Here is a 20,238-nt window from a genome sequence, read left to right as displayed (position 1 = left end):
CCCCGCAGGAGCAGGAACAAGATCACCGGCGACCAGCTCACCACCTTCCTCAGCCAGAACCCCCCCCACCAGCTCAACGGACCCCCACGAAGCCGCCAACAACCTCACACAGTGGATCACCAACTGCGCAGACGCCCTCGCACCACTGAAGAAGAACCCCCCCAGCAGACGCGGCAGCAAGAAAGCCTCCTGGTTCACGACGAGCTCATCACCTCCAAGAAGAACTGCCGCTCCCTGGAGAACACCTGGCGCACCAACCAGACCACAGACAACATGACGGCCCTCAAACACGCCACCCGCAAACACAACCAACTGATCCGCGCCACAAAGAAGACAGCCTTCAAGGAACGACTGGACAACAACACCCACAACAGCAAGGAACTCTTCAGCATCGTAAAAGAGCTCTCCAACCCCGACGCCGGAAACAATGACATCACTCCCTCGCAAGACCTCTGCGACTCCCTCGCAGCCTTCTTCCACGACAAGATCGCCAACATTCACAACAGCTTTGGCCCATCAACCACGAACCCCACCACCGAACCGATGCCCCCCACCGCCACCCTCCGCACCTGGACCCCAGTCAGCACCAAAGACACAGCACGCACAATGAACACCATCCACTCCGGATCCCCTACGGACCCCTGCCCACACCACATCTTCAACACGGCCGACCACATCATCGCACCCCACCTCCGCGACATCATCAACGCCTCCTTCAACACCGCCACCTTCCCGGAGTGCTGGAAACACGCCGAGATCAGTGCCCTGCTGAAGAAACCAACTGCAGACCCCTCCGACCTCAAGAACTACCGCCCCATCTCGCTCCTCCCGTTTCCTGCCAAAGTCATCGAGAAGACCGTCAACAGACAGCTAGCCGCCTTCCTCGAGACCAACGGATCCCTCGACCACTCGCAATCCGGCTTCCGAGCCAACCACAGCACGGAGACCGCCCTCATCGCAGTCACAGACGACATCAGATCCCTAATGGACAACGGGGAAACTGCGGCCCTCATCCTCCTGGACCTCTCCGCAGCGTTCAACACTGTCTGCCACCGCACCCTGGTACAGCGCCTGAACAACACCGGCATCCAGGAGAAGGCCCTGGAGTGGATCACCTCATTCCTCGCCGGAAGAACCCAGAGAGTCCGCCTCCCCCCGTTCCGGTCAGCGGCCACCGAAGTCATCTGCGGCGTTCCAGAAGGGTCATCGCTCAGCCCCACCCTCTTCAACGTCTACATGAGCCCCCTCGCAACCATCGCACGTCAACACAACCTCAAGATCATCACCTACGCCGACGACACCCAGCTGATCCTCTCCCTCACCAGCGACCCGGACGCCGCCAGAGCCAGCCTACATGAAGGGATGAAAGACGTCGCCGAATGGATGAAGAACAGCCGCCTGAAACTGAACTCAGACAAGACGGAGGTCCTCATCCGGGGATCATCACCCTCCGCCTGGGACGACTCCTGGTGGCCCCCCGCCCTGGGAGCCACCCCCAAGCCAACGGACCACGCACGCAACCTAGGCTTCATCCTGGACTCCTCCCTCTCGATGACCAGACAATTCAACGCTGTCTCGTCTTCATGCTTCAACACCCTGCGCATGCTTCGAAAGATCTTCCGGTGGATCCCCACCGAGACTAGGAAGACGGTCACCCAGGCCCTCGTCACCAGTCGTCTGGACTACGGGAACGCCCTCTACGCCGGCACCGCCGCCAAACTCCAGAAGAAACTCCAACGGATCCAGAACGCCTCAGCACGACTCATCCTGGACATCCCCCGACACAGCCACATCTCCGGACACCTGAGAGACCTGCACTGGCTCCCCGTCAACAAAAGAATCACGTTCCGACTCCTCACCCACGCACACAAGGCCCTCCATGACCTGGGCCCCAAGTTCCTCAACAGCCGCCTGACCTTCCACAAGCCCACCCGCCAGCTCTGCTCCGCCAGCCTCGCTCTCGCCACCGTCCCCTGCATCCGCAGAGCCACCGCCGGAGGAAGATCCTTCTCCTACCTGGCAGGACATGGAACTCCCTCCCCATCCACCTCCGGACAACGCAAGACCATCTCGCCTTCAGGAAGCAACTCAAGACCTGGCTGTTCGAGCAGTAGCGTTCCCTCCCCCCCAGCGCCTTGAGACCCTCCGGGTGAGCAGTGCGCTATACAAATGCCTATGATTGATAGATTGATTGACAGTGTTGTAGGAGCACGAAGGCATGCGCATTTCTCAAGGAAGTGCGGGCCCAATCCTCGATCTTCATTGTTGAATTCGTACCTCAAGAACAACACTGTATACCCGGCAATGTGAGACTTCGCAAAGTTGAACTTGTAACCGAAGTCTGCAAACATAGTAATTATGTTATCTACGCGAGTCAGGTGCGGGATCAACTCGTCGTCCGTCAGATAGATATCATCGACATACGAGTATGCTTCCGGGTCTACCATCTCCAAGAGAGAGACCACACGAGCGGCAAAAACACCAGGGCTGTTTTTATAGCCCATTGGCAGCCTTTTGAACTGTTTTTGTTTGCCACCCGAGGTGAACGCCGCCCACTCACTACTGAGAGAGGACAGGTTATGGCTGTAAAAGCCATTGGATATGTCAAGTGTGGTTTTAAACCGTTTTCTCACGAGACTATCGACGAGAGCAGAACTGTGGGTATTTTGTACCGCGCACGTCTGGCAGTGTGAGTTTAAGTGCCGGTAATCCAAAACTAGGCGGTACGACCCATCAGGCTTCGTCACAGTGAATAAAGGGTTATTCATTGGTGACACACATGTTTCAATTACTCCTTGATATTCCAAATGTTCAAGGATAGATGCGACGTGAGGTCTTGCTTCGCGACGCATGGGATATTGGGGTTGCGGCTGGGGAGTTGACCGCAACGGAATCTCATGGCTAGGAGACAATTTATCCCAGCCTACCTGATTACGATACAATGCAGGTGCGAGCACCTGAGCCCACTCCCCGGCTAACCTCTTAGACTGGTCCTTCGGCACCGTGTGCGCAAAGGATGGGAGGATCATCTCCTCCCCTCTAGGAGCGTCTAAAACGAAAGCTGGGGGCCAATCAGCCTCCGCCAAAAGAATATCATAGGAGGAGGTCAGATTATCCCAAAAAATCCCTTGAATTGTGTGTGTATGTCACCCTCAATTAAAAGGACTATATTATACAGTCTGTCAGGGGGAGCCACGCGAGTGTCAGCAGTTTCAACAGTCACAAATGTATCAGTTGCTGTCGCCACCAGATATGGACGCAGTGCTCGTCGCACTACTGTAACTTCCGCCGCGCTGTCGAGCAGCGTTAGTGCCCATGTCAGGTTCCGAAGCTGCATCCGTACTATCTGAGGCATACCTCGCTGTTAGGGCATCAACTTTCTTCTTCTGAAACGGGGGTTTTTGACGTGCAGACTTGTCCTGCTTGCCTTTGCCGTCAGTCTGACGGGGTTGCTCACGACCTTGGGCACCCCTTCCTTTCCCACGGTCTCCGCCACCGGATTGGGAAGCCGATGTTTCCTGTGAAGAACGAGGAGAGCGTTGTTCAGAAACCTGAAATCTATCAGGTGACTTGATACGAGAACGATCGCGCAGATCATATGTGCATTAACCCGCCGACTGGACGGGTGAGGCAGGACGAGAACCCTGTTTCTGTTGCTGCTTCCCCTGTTTTTAACTTCTCCAACTTTGTTTAGGAAAATTGGGTCTTTTGTCTTTAGTAGACGAACTCACCTTAGTTTGCTGTACTACATCAGGAATGATCACTGTAGGTTTCACACCTAAGGCACTACGTCCCACAGTTCTGTAGGCTTTCGCAATAATTTTAGCGAATTCCCTGGGCTTGTCGACGTCATCCACGAGGTCCAGCATATTAGCTACTTGGAACTGCATGGCATCTCCATTGAGGTTGCCCATCACCATGGAACATACCACATCGAAGCTGTCGACAAGCCTCATTCCCAATTCAATAGCAGCCTCCGCATCATGATTGTCTTGAACTTTCTTGATGACGGAGGGTAGCCCAGACATAGACGGAGTGCCATAGCACTTCGAATAGGTCGCAGCAAAGACCTTACCCCAGTTGTCACAATTGGCCATATCTGGGACCAGGTCCTTCGGCAAAGTAATGGTGAGATTCCTGTGTTTCTCCACAGGAGTGGTGTGCGGAAAAACCGCTTCCAGTTGGTCAAATTTCTCAGCAAGCCAGCAAGGAAATTCATCCTTACTCTGGGGGCGCTTGCCCACTACCGAATTAACCATAACAGGACTAATAACCAACGCGTGGTGGCCAGTTGTGTGTCCCGCAACAGCAGGTGCCCCCGCCTGGACGTTGCGTGACACGTACTGCACTAAAGCCCTATGTACCGTAATCAGGGCTGTGTGTAGCACGCGCAACTCAGCCACCGCCACCGTGAGATAGCGGGGATGAGGCGTAAAACCGGCCAGCACCGGCCATGTAGCCCCTGCAATAGACAACGGGCCCATTCTAGCCGGTGCAACCGCATGGGGAAGGGCGCCATTAAACCAAATAGTATGCTGCAAGGCAGAAATAGGAATTTCTTGTGTCCTATATGGGGTATAGACCGGAGGTAGCTGCGTGGGAGTAAAGGTATGAAACGTATCATCGTCTGCATCCACCGCCGGGAAAGTCACCCATGAGTAGAATAACTCATACGGGTATGATGCATCAGCGCTCACCACAAAAATAACAGTCGTCCCATCATCTGGCACCCCATACGTCGTCAAATGACGGCGCAGAGGGGCTCGACTATGTGCGGCAATTTCGACAGCCATAAGGACACACTAAAGAGTAACAACGATATCCACAGTAGCACTAGGGTTCAGTAAAAATAACCTTTTTAATGATCAAGCTTGAAGGAACCTATTAGTCGAAACCTAGGTAGGTTAAACCGTCACTCCCGTCAACCGGAAACCAGAGTGAGGGTGTTGTGGACTAATACAAGCACTACTAAGGCGTTTCAAATCAATAGACCAAACGTTAGGTGCGCCATGTTGCAGGGATTCTGCTTATGCACAGAACTAAGCGCAGGAACCCAGGACCTCAGAGAATTGTGGTGTACCAAAAACTCCCCTCAGAACCCAGAACCCCTTATCCTACTAGCTTAGTGTCCCATTCGTTAGCCGAGGTTTCGCTCGGCGGTCCCAATGTATAGGCAACCCAGAACAGGCGACTTAGAATATTCTCAGGAATGGTGGGAATCAGAAATACCTGTTCGTAATTATTCTCATATCAGTCCACAACAGAATAAATAAAGACACTGTAAAGTTTAAAGAGTTTAATTTATAAACCTCGTGTCCTAAGATGCAGTACTTTGGCTAACATAAGCAGACAAATGGTTAAGATCAGAACCATCAGCATTGTTACAATACCATAGAAAATGAAAGGAGCAATCATAATAAAAACACAGTGGAAATCAGCAACCTTCCTTTCGCTAGTAAACTAATAGTATTATTATTAGACTAATAGAAGGTCTCTAGGCTTGAATGGGGAACCCCATACCGTATGGATCAGCTTAGTGGAATCACATCACCGGATCAGCTAGGCTCTCTCCTGGGAACGCTCTTCTTCCGAATGAATCTAAAACATGCTGCACTGCAATATTAAAATCACTCGTCTTTCAGGTATCTGCAGCTGCGTGCATGTTATGGCTAAATAGTGGGACGATCAACCTGCACCCAACAACATGCACCGTCTAGTGACCCAGACTGTTTCTTTACACAATGTACAGACCAAGGTCGCTGCTCACTGTTAAGGATGTTAACAACAGACAGTTCTCATGTGAAGCAAAGTCGAGTAAGCATTTCTCAATTAACATGCAACAACAGTGTCGCGTGCAAAAGCAGCAAAAGCGGCAAGATTGCTTTCTAACATCTAACACGGTTGTGCTAACTTAGCATTGTACATAGGGAGATAGTAATCTTCACTACAACCCCTGCATTAGCCTTTTAAACCCTGGCAAAGCCTTGGTATGCCTGCTCCGAGGTCAGGAAGCCAGTGGCATGAAGGGAAAGGACATTGTCTTTCTGAGCAGTTTACCTTATACAATTTGATCTGTTTGTGCTTCTCTTGTCCCTTCAGCATCAAGTAGGGGACTACTTCATTCTTACAGCATAAGAGTAGGGGGAACATCTGATGTCATAAGTACCAAAGCTTAGATGATGTCACTTCTTGTACAGCTGCCATTTTGATGACTTGTCCATGTTTGAGTCTGGAACATTCCAAGGGAGTGTTTCTCTCCAGGGGGTGGAGTCACAATGAGGCAGATGGGATTTGGAATAGGGTTGTGAGAAAAGTCAGCAAAGGTTCAAGGTTCTGAGGGAACGGTGTCTTGACTCTCGCCCTTCATTACTCATGAACATCTTCAGGCAATACATTACTATGGTGACAAAATGGGGCACTCACAGTTTTTTAACATGTTAATAATGTCTGTTCATACTGTCCTATTTCTTTATTCCAGCCATAGGACCGTGCGTTGAACTGTGTGATCTAGAAGGACCTTGTCCTGAGGGTCAGACCTGCGTGAGCAACGGTTGTGGACATCACTGCATAAAAAGCCCAGGTGAGTATTGACGCATGATAGGAAATGGCCACCTTCAGAAGAGAAGGATGGCAGCAAGTCTTGTGGTCCTCCCATGGTGGAACCCCATGTGACGCAGCGGCGGCGTAAACCCTGCGCCACGTTGCGTCCTATTTACATCGTGACGCATCTATGGGGATGCGTCACGGTGTAAGGCCCTGCGCCACATGAAACCTGCGTCAGGTTTCATGTGGGGGTTTCTACGCAGGGGGGGCTTTCCACCGCAGGAACGCCCCTGAAAAGTGACTCAGTGAAATCTATAAGATTTTACTGAGTCACTTTTCCAACGCTGATGCGTCAAAACTCTGCGCCTCCTTGAAGCAGGCGTAAGGCTTGACGCACCATGTTAGGGATAGGGCAGGTTGGAACAGTGCTGGAGTTGCGTCGCGCTTGCGACACAACTTCAGCACTGCGCCAACCTTACGCCGGGAGATGCGTCACGCATCTGCTTGTCCTTGCGCCATGATGCACCGCATTGTAAATGTGGCGCATCTGCGGTGGCGCAAGGGCAAACTTGCATGACGCATCTTCCCTGGCGCATCCCTGCTGATTTGCAGGGATGCGCCAGGGAACATAAATCTGACCCTATGTATTTTAGCAAGAGCTACATACTGGTGATCGCATGGCAGGTTCCAGCGTGCCACAGAGCGGCGGGATGAGTCGTAGGGACCTTGAGGTGAATGCCCTGCCCGGCTGTCCATACGAGGAGGGCATCATTTGATCTGAGCCCCCGGTCACCAATCAGAGGCAGGAGCTGTTACCCCTGCATTAGCCTTTTAAACCCTGGCACAGCCTTGCTGTCCCTGCTCTGAGGTCAGGAAGCCAGTGGCATGAAGGGAAAGGACATTGTCTTTCTGAGCACAGTTTACCTTATACAATTTGATCTGTTTGTGCTTCTCTTGTCCCTTCAGCATCAAGTAGGAGACTACTTCATTCTTAGGGCATAAGAGTAGGGGGGACATCTGATGTCATGAGTACCAAAGCTTAGATGATGTCAGTTCTTGTACAGCCGCCATTTTGATGACTTATTGTCCATTTTTGAGTCTGGAACATTCCAAGGGAGTGCTTCTCTCTAAGGGGTGGATTCAGAATGAGGCAGATGGGATATGGATTTTGGCGTTGAGAAAAGTCAGTAAAGGTTCAAGGTTCTGAGGAAATGGTGTATTGACTCTAGTCTGCCATTACGTCATGAACATCTTCAGCCAATAAGATGCTATAAACTTAGTATGGTGCCAAAATGGGGCACTCACAGGTTTTTAACATGTTTTCTAATTTCTATTAATACTGTTGTATTTCTCTATTCCAGACATAGGACTGTGCGCTGACAAGTGTGGTCGAGGAGGACGTTGTCCTGTGGGTCAGACCTGCGTAAGCAACGGTTGTGGAAGACAGTGCAAACAAAGCCCCCGTGAGTATTGACGCATGATAGGAAATGGCCACCTTCAGAAGAGAAGGCTGGTCACTAGTCTTGGGGTCCTCCCATGGTGGAACCCCTCCTCCCAAGGGTTGGCCTCAGTCCTGAGGGTCCCACCCTGGGCTGTGATGCTGCCTTGAGCCTTTATCTGAAGCAATAAAGCTTCAATGCATCAGTGTCTTATAGTAAAATGGAGGCATGTGATGGGATGAGATATTAAGAGGTTGATCACTGGCCGCACAGCGTTGGCTAAGATGATCACACGTGATGTGTAAGTTGTACATGTTTTGTTTATATTGTGCATTAATATATAACTAAGGTATAGTCTGATTTGTATATTTATTTTATTTGTGTGTTTATAAAGAGCAATATTACTTTTTAAGGCCGGTGATGTTTGTTGGCAGTTCTAGAGCAAACCAGACCTCAGGTGCTGCTGAATTCAAATGCACAGGAAAATATAAATACATTAACACTGGACACAAGCCCTGGAAATAAAGCGAGGGGACAAGTTAGCATATTTAATTCACAATGATCTAACAGACAGGGACATCATCATATATATAATTAAACTCTTTTAATAACCCCCCACTTATAACTAAACCACCCACTTTTAAATGAACAACAATTTAGCCTAACCTCAAAGAAATTTTAAAAGGACATTTTTGCTTTGCTTTGAGAATCTATAAATCAGGTTCTAGATATCCATTGGTGGTTTATCTCAGGAATAGCTGAAAGACACACTGGGGCATATTTACAGGGGCTTAATGCTGCAGGAACGTCCCTTCCTGCAATGTTCCTTCGGTGATAAACCCTTTGCGTACATTGCAAGGTGACGTTAAGCCACTTAACGAGGCTTAACCCCGCCTTGTAAATAATGCCCCCTTTCACGCTACAATTAGTGTGAATGGGCCGCGCTATGGGTGTTGTGGAGCACATTCGTTCGCAACCCTCTTTGGTATTGACGCTGCCCCCTATTTACAAGGGTGGTGTAAGTAGGAGCAAGCCCCAATATTAAGACAAAAAACCTTGTCTTTACATGGTGAAAGGAGGAAAAATTGTTTTTCTCCTCATTTTACTGTTTCTATGTGTGCCCCATTCTGCAGCACGCACAGAAAGAGCAAAACGCCAATAATGATTGATCATGTGCAGGAAGGTGTCTCTACTTGCACATAAACAATCATTAAATAATTACAGTTTGCAACTTCTAAGTGTGCTGCACAATGCAGCACACACCTACTAATCGCCATGAATGATTGTTAATGTGCAGGAAGGTGTCCCTTCCTGCATAGAAACAATCATTAAATAATGACGATTTGCTACTGCCAGAATGCAGCACACATATGAGCTACTCTCGCCATTAGTGATTGTTTATGTGCAGGAAGGGACACCTTCCTGCACATAAACAATCATCCTCTCATAGCAGACACCCTGCACTACGGTGCCTGCGTTGGCGCTAGGCAGCTGAATTTAGCACCAGTGCTAAGGGAAACGCAGGGCTACGCTGTATTATCGTAAATACAGCACAGCCCTGCATTTTCAGAATGGCGGAGTGTGGCGTTAGCAATTTCGTCTTAATGCTGCTTTCCACCATCCCCTACTAAATATGCCCCACTGTTCCTAGATGTGTAGAACTTGGTATGACACCTTTAAATTGTGTTTAGTGAGTCGACGAGGTATTCATTAGGAGGTAAAAAGGTTTATGTTAAGCCAGATAAGAGATTCAGAACCAGACCACCCCCAGCTGGAACTCTGGTGCAGGGGCAGCTCCCAGTGGGCTCAGGATTAAAGCGCCCTGAGGCCAGCTTACACGTGTACAGTGTCTCTACATCCAAGCAGCCGCCCTGCCAGGGCACAGGTGACACTCCCCTGATTCCTTTTGACTCAAGTAGGGGTAAGGGAGTCACTACTTAAAAAAAAATAGAGGGGGGTGTCTCTCCATACCCCCTGTCCACCCCCGTCTTGTGCCTGCAGTATCACCTTATAATGAAAGACTGACTGTACAGAAGGAAGTGTGGAGAAGGCACATGTAAGGCTGGCAGTGCCAACCCCACCACTGCGGGGACAAGGGTGGGTGTAGGTAATGCCTACAGCTCTCCTCCGGCTCCACAGCCTCAAGGTGACCATTAATGGCTTTAGTACCCCAAATATATCCCAGCTCCGCACACCGGCTATCAGATCAAATATCGGTCCGTTTCTAGGCGCGTGGTCAGTTCGGATAAACAGGGCTGCCCTGGACGATGAACCCCTGAAATACCAGGGTTAGTACAAGTGACATCACACACCCTTTGACATCAATGATATCACAGGACGTGACATTATATGACTTTGAATCCCAGAAAGTGATGCAACATGAGCTTGAGCCTGATGACATCACAATAATTGATGCTACTCCACTCTAGAACGAAATGTATACATTTTTTAGGCAACGCAGCAGCTAATTTGCGGCGCTGCACCGCGTAAAAGAAAGAGGGCAGGAATGCACCATATTTAACAATATATTGTGCATTCCTGTCCTCTCCTTGCACCGGTGTACTTTTGGCTGTCTAGCGCAGTGAAGGTACCTTTGCGTCATGCTGCAAGTGTGCCCGTTTGCTAAGCAGGATTGTTCTTGTGCAGGAAGAGACAGCTGATGCTTTTCCTCATTCTGTGTGTGCTGCATAATGCAGCACACATTGAAAGAGAAATAAAAATCATGGAAAAATAAAGATATTTCTCTTCGTTACACCTCACTTGGGAAGGCATCGAATTTTGACACATTCCCAGGACAAGCACTCATGGTAAATCTGGGACTGCGCCTAAATTTATGGTGGACGTGTGAGAATACCAACACTGCACCCATGGAACGCCTCCGTGGAAGCTGCGACTTCTGCTGTCTTGCGTTACTCTAGATTTACTGAGCCCCACAGGGACGTGCAAAGGGGCCTGGCGTGGCTCGATAATTCTGACTTTAGTTTTTTATTACCCGTGCGTTACATTGCGTGACGCAAGGGCAACACAACACTTTGATAAATGTGGCACCCAGTGTATGTATTAATAAAAGGGAGAGTTACATAAAACATAGTTAAGAAAATGGTGAACCCCACTAATATAAATCAATATGCAACAATGCATTAAACATACCCTCTACTATTGGGACTGTTTGTGCTTCTGTGTAATTCCTGGGCAAGTGGACCCTCATCTCCTGGACTTAGCTGCTGTGCTTGCCATCGCTGTTCGCCGGACCCGCTTCGCGGGTCCCGCTTCACGGAAGGAGCGGCGGAGTGACTGTGGTTTCTGCGGCGGCTGGGGAGGTCTGTGGCAGCAGTAGGGCTGCGAGCGGTACTGCAGGGACTCCATCTCCCAGGAGTCCCTGCCTGGCCAATAGTTGACACCTGGCCCGCTCTCCCTGCAAGCCACGCCCCCAGCACACCAGCTGCATTTAAAAATCATCCTCCTTTCCCGGTGCTGGTGGGACTGTTTGTACTTCTGTGTAATTCCTGGGCAAGTGGACCCTCATCTCCTGGACTTAGCTGCTGTGCTTGCCATCGCTGTTCGCCGGACCCGCTTCGCGGGTCCCACTTCACGGAAGGAGCGGCGGAGTGACTGTGGTTTCTGCGGCGGCTGGGGAGGTCTGTGGCAGCAGTAGGGCTGCGAGCGGTACTGCAGGGACTCCATCTCCCAGGAGTCCCTGCCTGGCCAATAGTTCACACCTGGCCCGCTCTCCCTGCAAGCCACGCCGCCAGCCTATACGTACTTAACTACGCCTACGACCGCGCACGCGGGACGCGCGAGGGTCGAAGCACGGAGTGAAGCCCGGGCAAAGGGCGGGCAGTCTGTGGCAGTCCGGTGCTGTACAGGGCCGGGTCGGGCCATCCCCCTGATAATCTCATTGATACGTTGAGACGTATAGGGGTGTTACTACCATTATTAACATTTGGTTACTGTTATAGACTGTGTTAATGTCCACCCGCTCAGGGAAGAGCCTCAGGAGAGGAGGTGAGGGTGGAGCCAGTTGTATTACAGGCACTATGGACCAGTTTATCACACGAGTGGCTGCTGTCATAGAGAAGGAGATTGTAATGACAGAGCGGCGTCTCTCCCTAGAACTTCCTCTGTCGAAACGGTATTCATTGGGTTCTCTGGCACTTGTTACCTCGCCTGTATGTAGTCCAGATCCCCTTCTAATGACATCCCCTCCACCGGAGCCATTACGGGTTGTATCCTTGAGGGCCAGCATAGATAGGTTGGAGAACTTGGCAGCTATATCCATTCCCCCTCCTATCGACAGCAGTAGTGCTGACCCATGCTCCAGTGAATTCCCCGTTCTACCAAAACGCACAACTATTCCAACTACCCAAGTCAATATTTCTCAACCACCTGTGGTACCTCTAACGGTTTCTACGAATATAACTGCTACTAAAAGGAAAAGTAGCGTTAGCCCACGTAAAGGCAGCTTCCCTAAACTCCACAAGAGACTAAGGAAACAAGGTGTAAGGGGAATAGGAACTAAAGCGGGTGAGGGGCTGGCTACGAAAATCATTGGGTTGGGAAAGGGGGGGATCCTTCAGGTCTTATGACTGAGGACGCATGTGTAGATCCAACACTAGACTGCCATTCAGTTCCATCTAATGTCTCTGTGACAATTTCACAACTTGAAGATCTGATGGAAACTTTATTGTCCCCGATTGTGGAAAGAGTAAAAGAGTTGGGAGAGAGGTTGGATAGATTTGAACAGGCAACTTTGGACAATTTTTTCTCTCTGAAAACCCTTATCAAACTGCATTCTAAAAACAAGGAGGGTGGACAGGGAGGGGATAGTGGCACCCGGATGCTCGCTGCACCCACACAGGATATATCTACCGCCTCTAATAGAGCAAACACTGCAAATTTGTCGGTTGTGGCTAATGTACCTCCTACTCAGGTTACGGATACTTTAGGTGGTATTAGTCAATTGGGCCTAGTACAATCGAGTGTGCCGAAGCCTCTTAATGTCCCGGTAGAGAAGCCTATCAGGGCTGAGTTGCCGGGTAGGAAGGGACCTTCTAAATATAAGGAAACCTCAAATGGGATTGCTAAGGGCATTGGTCTTGATCAAGCTTACTCTTCCAGAATTTGCATTAACCCCCCCAGAGAAACCCAGCCAGAGTAATCTCTCCCAAAAGCGTCTCCTACTTTTCCACCGGTAAATTTGCCCCCCGAATGCCACCCGTATGTTGCCATACTTACCAACGTACCCACTTTGAAGGAAGATCAATATGAATCCTATCAGGCTTTAAAAAATAAAACCATGCACTGGTTAAAGTCTAATAGACCTCTTCCTAGAGGTTTAGATGGGTTGATCCTAGGAGTGAGAAGGGTAGGGTGGGTAGGTTATGGTCGTAAGCACCTAGAAGGAGATTGTGTGGTGGTAAACTTTAAAGACATTAGGGTTGCCCAAACTATTTGCAATCCAGAGTACGCAATTGGGGGGGCAAACATTGGTGTAGTAGACTTAACCTATTTTTACCCTAGGTCCGCAGCAAATTACTATGGTGCACATTCTGGTGGGGGTTGGAGCAACGATCCTATCTATCCCGTGAATCCTGCTATCCCTCATTTATTTCAACCAGCATTTTGGCCCGGGTATTATGGGAGGCCGTCGGGATATTGAACCGACACGTGCCATGGGGTGGTCTGTAGGGATCATTGCCCAGGTGTTGCTCCTGTGCCTAACGTGCCGAATAAAAGCAATGTTTCTTTTCCCTCTCAGTTGGATAAAGCCACTAATTTACCACAGGACTTTAACTGTAGAGAGTCGGTTGTGGCGGATCCAGATATTAAGATTCTTTGCTGGAACGTCGCGGGTCTTTCAAGGAAGCTGGGACTTCCGGACTGGAATGGGCTTGTGGAGGGCTACTCCATTTGCATTTTCCAGGAAACATGGTGCAGGGAACCCTGCCACAAGGTAGGTCATTCGACTTATTTTGTTCCTGCTGTCCCCCCAGTCTCAGGCAAGGGACGCCCTTCGGGCGGTCTCCTCATATGGGTTGATGTTGCTCTTGATTGTCAGGTGGTTCAGCATCCTACCAATTCTCCCGACCTCCTCAATATTACTATAAAGGGCACACGGGGCGGCCTCCTCCTGGACATTTTTAAAGTCTATGCCAGAGGTACGAAGGGTGATATACTATCGGCCACAATATCCTTACTAGAAGATCTGCTTAGGCAGCGCCCCAATAAATCTCGCATTTTGGTGGCAGGAGATCTGAATTGCACATTTGAGCCCTTGGGCCTCGACGATATATTGGGAAGTGGTGAGGAGGACTCCAGGAGGGGTATTCCTGCCCTAGCGCTACCTCCCATTAAGAGGTGGTCCCAAGTGGTGGTACAGATCAACTCACTTAACATGGAATTTGATCTTAGGGCTGTTAATGGGAGGTCCAAGTCTGACCTAGTGGGTGCCCATACTTATAATAGGCCAAATCATACGTCTAGAATAGATTACATTCTTCTTGACGCAAGTCTATGGAGCATCCTGAAGGATATGGAGATCATACCTACCATTGAGAGTGATCATAATCTCCTCTCACTCACTCTCTTTTCCCAGTGGTTAACTGTCAAGGGGGGATTATCGTCCCATATAGCACCTATTTCCCACGAAGTTCTCCCATCTAATTGTGGTAGACGGCTGAAGTGGGCAAAGCTTATTATGTCCGAAGAGAAAGTGGAAGATATAGGGGCACTCCTGGCCACAGCACTGTGCAAGTCGGAGTCGCTGATCCGATCGCCCGAGGAGATTACGCTAACCTTCTGCGACTTAACTAGGGCATTGAGTAACCTATTTATTCTCCCTAGCATGGCTTCCCGTGCTAACAACAGGAAGTTGCTGCCCAAATCGCAGGGTTGGTTTACAAAAAAATGCAGAGTTAAGAAAAAAGCGCTGGTTGGGGCTGTTAAATCTAAATCCCAGGTAGCTATCAGGCTTGCAAGGAAAGACTACTCCCAGACTTTAAAGGCAGCAAAAAGAGAGGGGGAGGAGAAGTTCTGGGCGGACCTCCTGGCTGCAAGCCTGGAAAGGAATGCAAGGGGATTTTGGAGTTTGGTAAGATCTAGGGATAGGCCTGTTGACACTTTGCTGACATGTAATATCCCAGCTCAGAATTGGTTTAGCCACTTTTTGTCCCTTTATACCCCTGTCAAGGGGGTCCTTAACGACTCCTTCACTCTGATGGCTGAGGCAGTGGACACTGAGGCGTATCCCTTTACCGACAGAGAAGTGGAGCTCGTAATCAAGTCCCTGGTCCCCCTAAAAGCTGCTAGGCCTGATGGGATACCCGGTGACTTGTTACGTGCTAATCCTAAGCAATGGGGGAAGTTGGTTTCCACCCTATTGAATGCAATTATGGGGGGAGCATCTGTACCGGAATCCTGGAAAGGGGCGGAGGTTGTCCCGATATTCAAGAAGGGTTGTCGGGACAACCCCGCCAACTATAGGCCCATAAGCCTTATTGATTTGTCTCAAAAGGTGGTAGGGAAGGTGATTCTGGGGAGAATCCTCCAATGGGTGGATGACAATAAGATTTTATCTGATTTCCAGGCTGGTTTTCGCTCTGGAACCGGGACTATCGAGAAAGTCTTTAGACTGGCGCTCCTGTATTGGAAGGTGGTGGTGCTGGGCAAGGGCAGTCTTTATTTGGCCTTCATTGACCTCAAGACTGCCTTTGACCTGGTACCTAGAGAGGAACTGTGGAGGGTCTTGCAGGGTTTGGAGTTGCCGTCCTATATCCTATCACTCCTGATAAAACTACATACAGACAATTATGCACAGGTCCGGTGGGGTAAGAATGGGGAGAAAACTGATAGAATTCCTGTAAGTAGGGGTGTCCGCCAGGGATGTGTGTTAGCTCCCACCCTATTCTCTCTTTATGTGAATGGGGTGGTTGAGCATTTGCTTCAAGAACCGTCCCTGGCGGGCACTCGGATCCCTACACTGCTCTTTGCAGATGACACTCTCCTCATTGCAAAGACCCCCCAGGGCCTCCAAAAACTTCTTAATCGCTTTCAGGAGTTTTGTTCCCTTAGGGGATTGGTGATCAATGTCGATAAGACCAAATATTTGATCATGAATCCCCCTGGGAAACTGGGGCGCCTTCCCGTGTTGAACTCTGCCTACCTGGAGAGGCTATCAGAGTTTGATTACCTGGGAATCCGCCTTAGCGACTCTATGTGTTGGACTCTGCACATCAACAAGATGCTTCTTAATCACAAAAGGGTGGGTGGTGCCTTGCTCAAGGAACATCGTACTTCCACAAAACAATTTATTGCCCCAGTTGTGGAGATTTATAAAGCTAGAGGGGTTAGTGCTGCCTTGTATGGGGCAGAGTTGTGGGGCATAGGCAATCTTGACGTGCTTGCAAAATCGGAGAGCAAATTTTTGAAAGATCTGATGGCTCTCCCTTCGAGTACACCCACAGTTCCAGTTTTGCTGGATTTAGGCTGTAGATCAATTGCGGATCAAGCTCGACTACGACCCTTGCTCTTGTGGGCCCGCTTGTGGAGGGTCCCTGAACTAGCATCCTATGCGGAGGGACTGTCCGAGGTGATGTCTATGGGGGGCTGGTGTAGGATTAAATGGTTGAGGGACGTTAAACATCTTTTGGGGGAGTTGGGCTTAGGTGAAGCTTGGGCTACTCGATCTGCCCCTCCCAAAGCCACTCTAAAGAAATTGTATTGGGATTGGGTTTCATTTAAACTTACTGTTGATCCACGCCAATGCAAGTCAACTGTAGCCTTTTTGAGGATTAAAGACCTGGTAGCTTACGAACCATATCTCGATATGATTTCTATTCCTTTTGATAGGGCCTTATATTTTAAATTCAGAGTAGGGATCCTACCTGTAGGTGATTTGATATCCCGGTGGAAATTGTCACCCCAGCCCTCCCCCTTTCGTGCCCTCTGCTCCACGCGGGTCAAGACTGTGGCGCATATTCTTTTTGAATGCCCTGATTATTGCTCTCCCAGGAGGTACTGGCTTAAACCACTTTGTAGACAGTTGGGAACTCGCAATCACACAGTGACCCTGCGTATTTTATTGTCCGACACATCCAATTTGGTGGTTTGTGCTGTGTCTAAATTTTTAAAGTGGTCCTGGTTGATTCGTGGAAAAAGGCTTTCCGTATCAATCTAATTCTGATCTTAACTGTACTAATTGTATTTATTAAGCATTGTTTTTATTGTCTTGTTGGAAAAGTGTTTTCCTTTTTCTGCTGTTTTTCTTAACTGTTGAACTGCTTTTAAGATATTTTATGTATCGAAATAAAGCCTATCAAAATCATAAAACATAGTTAAGAAAATAGTGAACCCCACTAATATAAATCAATATGCAACAATGCATTAAACATACCCTCTGCTATTGGCTCGATTTATCCTGTTTCATTGTTTACATAATGTCATTGATGATGACTTGTAAGGAGGTGCCACACTTGTGAAGCATAGAGGCGACTGGGTATTTGAAACATGAGACAGTTTTAGAAGTTTGTCACTTTCATGCAATGAAAAAAATCCTAAAATAAAAAAAGCACTCGTCCACACACACACACACATGCATACACCCCCACACATGCGCACACATACACCACTCGCATACACACTCAAAACACACACATGCGCACATACTCACACACACATGTGATTTACTTCATTTCTTCCATGTTGAAGATGAGGGACCCGCATTTCGACCTAATCAGTCTTCAGCACAAGATCTCACTCCAAACACTCAATCCCGCATAAACAAAAAAAAGCGATTACGGATGGAACACGCTGAGGGGCATATTTACAAGAAAAGTGATGGCGTGCGGTGTCAGCCTTCTTGGCTTTATGCCGCGCTCCGCCAGTTTTGAAACACAGGGCTGCACCATATTTACAACAATACGGTGCAGTCCGGCATTTGCCTCTGCGCTCACGCTAATTACAGCTGCCTAGCGCTAACGCAGGCACCCCTCCACCTTAGTGCAAGGGTGCCTGCTTTGTGGGAATGATTGTTTACATCCAGGAAGATGTCCCTTCCTGCACAAACAATCTGAAATGGCGTTTTGTAACTTCTATGTGGGTTGCTTTGTGCAGCACACATAAAAGTTGCAACTCGTCATTAGGTCGAGCCTAGCAGCGCGCATGTGCTGCTCTGCGAGGCTTGTAGTATTTAGTCAGGTTACAGGACCCCTTACATTCTGATCATATTTCCTGTGTTTGTCACACTCTTGTTTTTTTTTTCACTTAATTGGACTCGTGCCATGAACAGAGCAGCTCTTTGTATCTTCCCTGCCACGCACCTATCTCAAAAGTTCCTTGTGTATTTATATATTCTTTGGGCAAGTACATTTCTTTGGGCAAGTACAAACAGGAGCCTCTGATCAATGGTCAGAAAGCTGTGGCATATAGGGACACAAGGGCAAGTGTCACCATGGTGACAGGGAACTGGTGTCCATCTGTAGTGTTTTCACTGTATTACTGTATGTGTTCACAAATGCTTAACACACTGCCTCTTAGGTAAGCCTGTCTGCTCGTGGCAAGCTACCAAGGAGGTGAGCAGGGGTTATCCAGTAGTGTAATCCCCTTTCCCGGACATAGAAGCAAGGGTCCCTATTTGGTCAAAGGGACCTACCTCTGTCAACTAGAGACCCCCAGTTCTAACAATGGTAGTCAGCTGTGAGGATTTGAACCTGCATTTGTCACTCATATACAGTGATTGGTGTACACTACTAGTAAGTGCAGACCAAACGCGACCACATACTTTTTTGGTCGAATTTTTTTTCCTTGGACTGTTATTTTTTCCTGAGAACTGCCAATTCTTACTGCCATGAGTAGACCAGCATCTGTTGCATCTATGGATCTTGATTTTGAGGAAGCTAGATTGGTAACCTACACTTTGAAACAGCTCAAGCATCTCTGCAAGAAATTGAAAGTTGCTACACCAGGCATTTCCAAAAGGGATGACTACCAAAAGGCGCTGAGGGCCTGGGTAGAAGCAAGAAATGCCCCTGAGTCAGCGGTGGAGCCAGCTGGGGATGCAGATGGGCAACTGGAAAGGCCAGTGTTTCCAGCCAGGGAAGGGGTACCGTCCCCACCTGCCAGTAGTGTCTCTTCCAAAGACCTGTCCCCCAGAGAGCTGGAAGACAGGGAGAGAAATATTTGCACACAAGCTGGAGATGGCTAAGCTTAAGATGGAGGGTCAGAGGGAAATAGAGAATAACAAGTTGTCCTGGGAGAGAGCGAGAATGAGAATGGAGCATGAGAGGATGTTGAGGGAGTTAGAGATCAAGGCAAAGGGCTTAGAGATCGCTCCCTCTGGTGGCAGCGCACCATCTGTGCCTTCAGAAAGCAGAGTGTATATTCCCAAGGATGTCATCAAAGATTTCCATGAGCATGAGGATATTGGGTAGTGGTTTACAGCCTATGAGATAGCAATGTTGGCCCACCGGGTCCCTGAGAAGAATTGGGGAGCTGGGTTGTGGGGCCGCTTTGTGAGTGAGGGGAGGGATACTTTGTTAGACCTGCCCAGTGAGAATAGGATGTCTTATGCCCACATGAAGGAAACCCTGATGACAAGGTATGGTTTAACCCCAGAACTCTATAGACCGAGGTTTAGGAGTTGCACGAAGCTGGAGGGAACCACTTGGGTGGAATATGTTTCTTTCTGTTGCAGAGCTATGGATGGTTGGGTGAAGGTTAGTAAAGTGGATACTTTTGAAGAGCTCTATGATTTGTTTGCATGGGATCACTTTTCTGCTAACTGTTTTCCAGAGTTATGCCAGCACCGTATTGATAGCCAGTTAACTAATCCTAGGAAGCTTGCTGAGGAGGCGGTCCGCTGGGTCAGTACCAGGGTCCACAAGGGTCATGTGGGAGATTCATCCAAGGGTGGGCAGGGTCCCCAGCAGAAGAGTGGGGGGGGGGAACAAGGGTAAACAGAGGGAGTTCCAGAAAGGGCCCTAAAGTAATTCCCAAGGGAGCCAAGGGAAGGGTTCCCAGCCTCCCCCTGAGAAGAAGCAAGAAGCCCGAAAGGTAAACCTGTTCAGAGGGGCCCCTACAAGTACTTTACGTGTGGCCAAGTGGGCCACCATTGGTTTGATGCACAGTGTCCCATGAAGGAGTCCAGAGTGCCACCACGTGCACCATCCCGTCAGATGGCAAGTGTAGCCCTGGGAGGGGACGAGAAGGGTGCCCAAGGTGGGTGGGGTCCTGCAGAAATGTCCTTTGTCTCATTAGGAGA

At 49.2% G+C, this 20,238-nt stretch overlaps 1 protein-coding gene across 4 annotated transcripts in view; it reads left to right on the top strand.

The window, feature by feature from the left end:
* Positions 1–20,238, top strand: part of LOC146808579 (uncharacterized) — a 184,000-nt gene that overhangs the window by 94,254 nt on the left and 69,508 nt on the right. For all 4 annotated transcript variants that reach the window (XR_014967577.1, XM_085620644.1, XM_085620645.1 and 1 more), the window contains exons 2-3: positions 6,479–6,580; positions 7,905–8,006. Coding sequence is in view for 3 of the 4 variants with exons in the window: in XM_085620644.1 (XP_085476770.1) it covers positions 6,479–6,580; positions 7,905–8,006 (204 nt within the window). In the remaining variant the exon portion in view is untranslated. The remainder of the gene's footprint in view (positions 1–6,478; positions 6,581–7,904; positions 8,007–20,238) is intronic.

This window comes from Triturus cristatus, chromosome 8, assembly GCF_964204655.1.
Source record: "Triturus cristatus chromosome 8, aTriCri1.1, whole genome shotgun sequence".
In the NCBI taxonomy this organism is placed as follows: Eukaryota; Metazoa; Chordata; class Amphibia; order Caudata; family Salamandridae; genus Triturus; species Triturus cristatus.
This window is presented reverse-complemented; position numbering and strand designations above follow the sequence as displayed.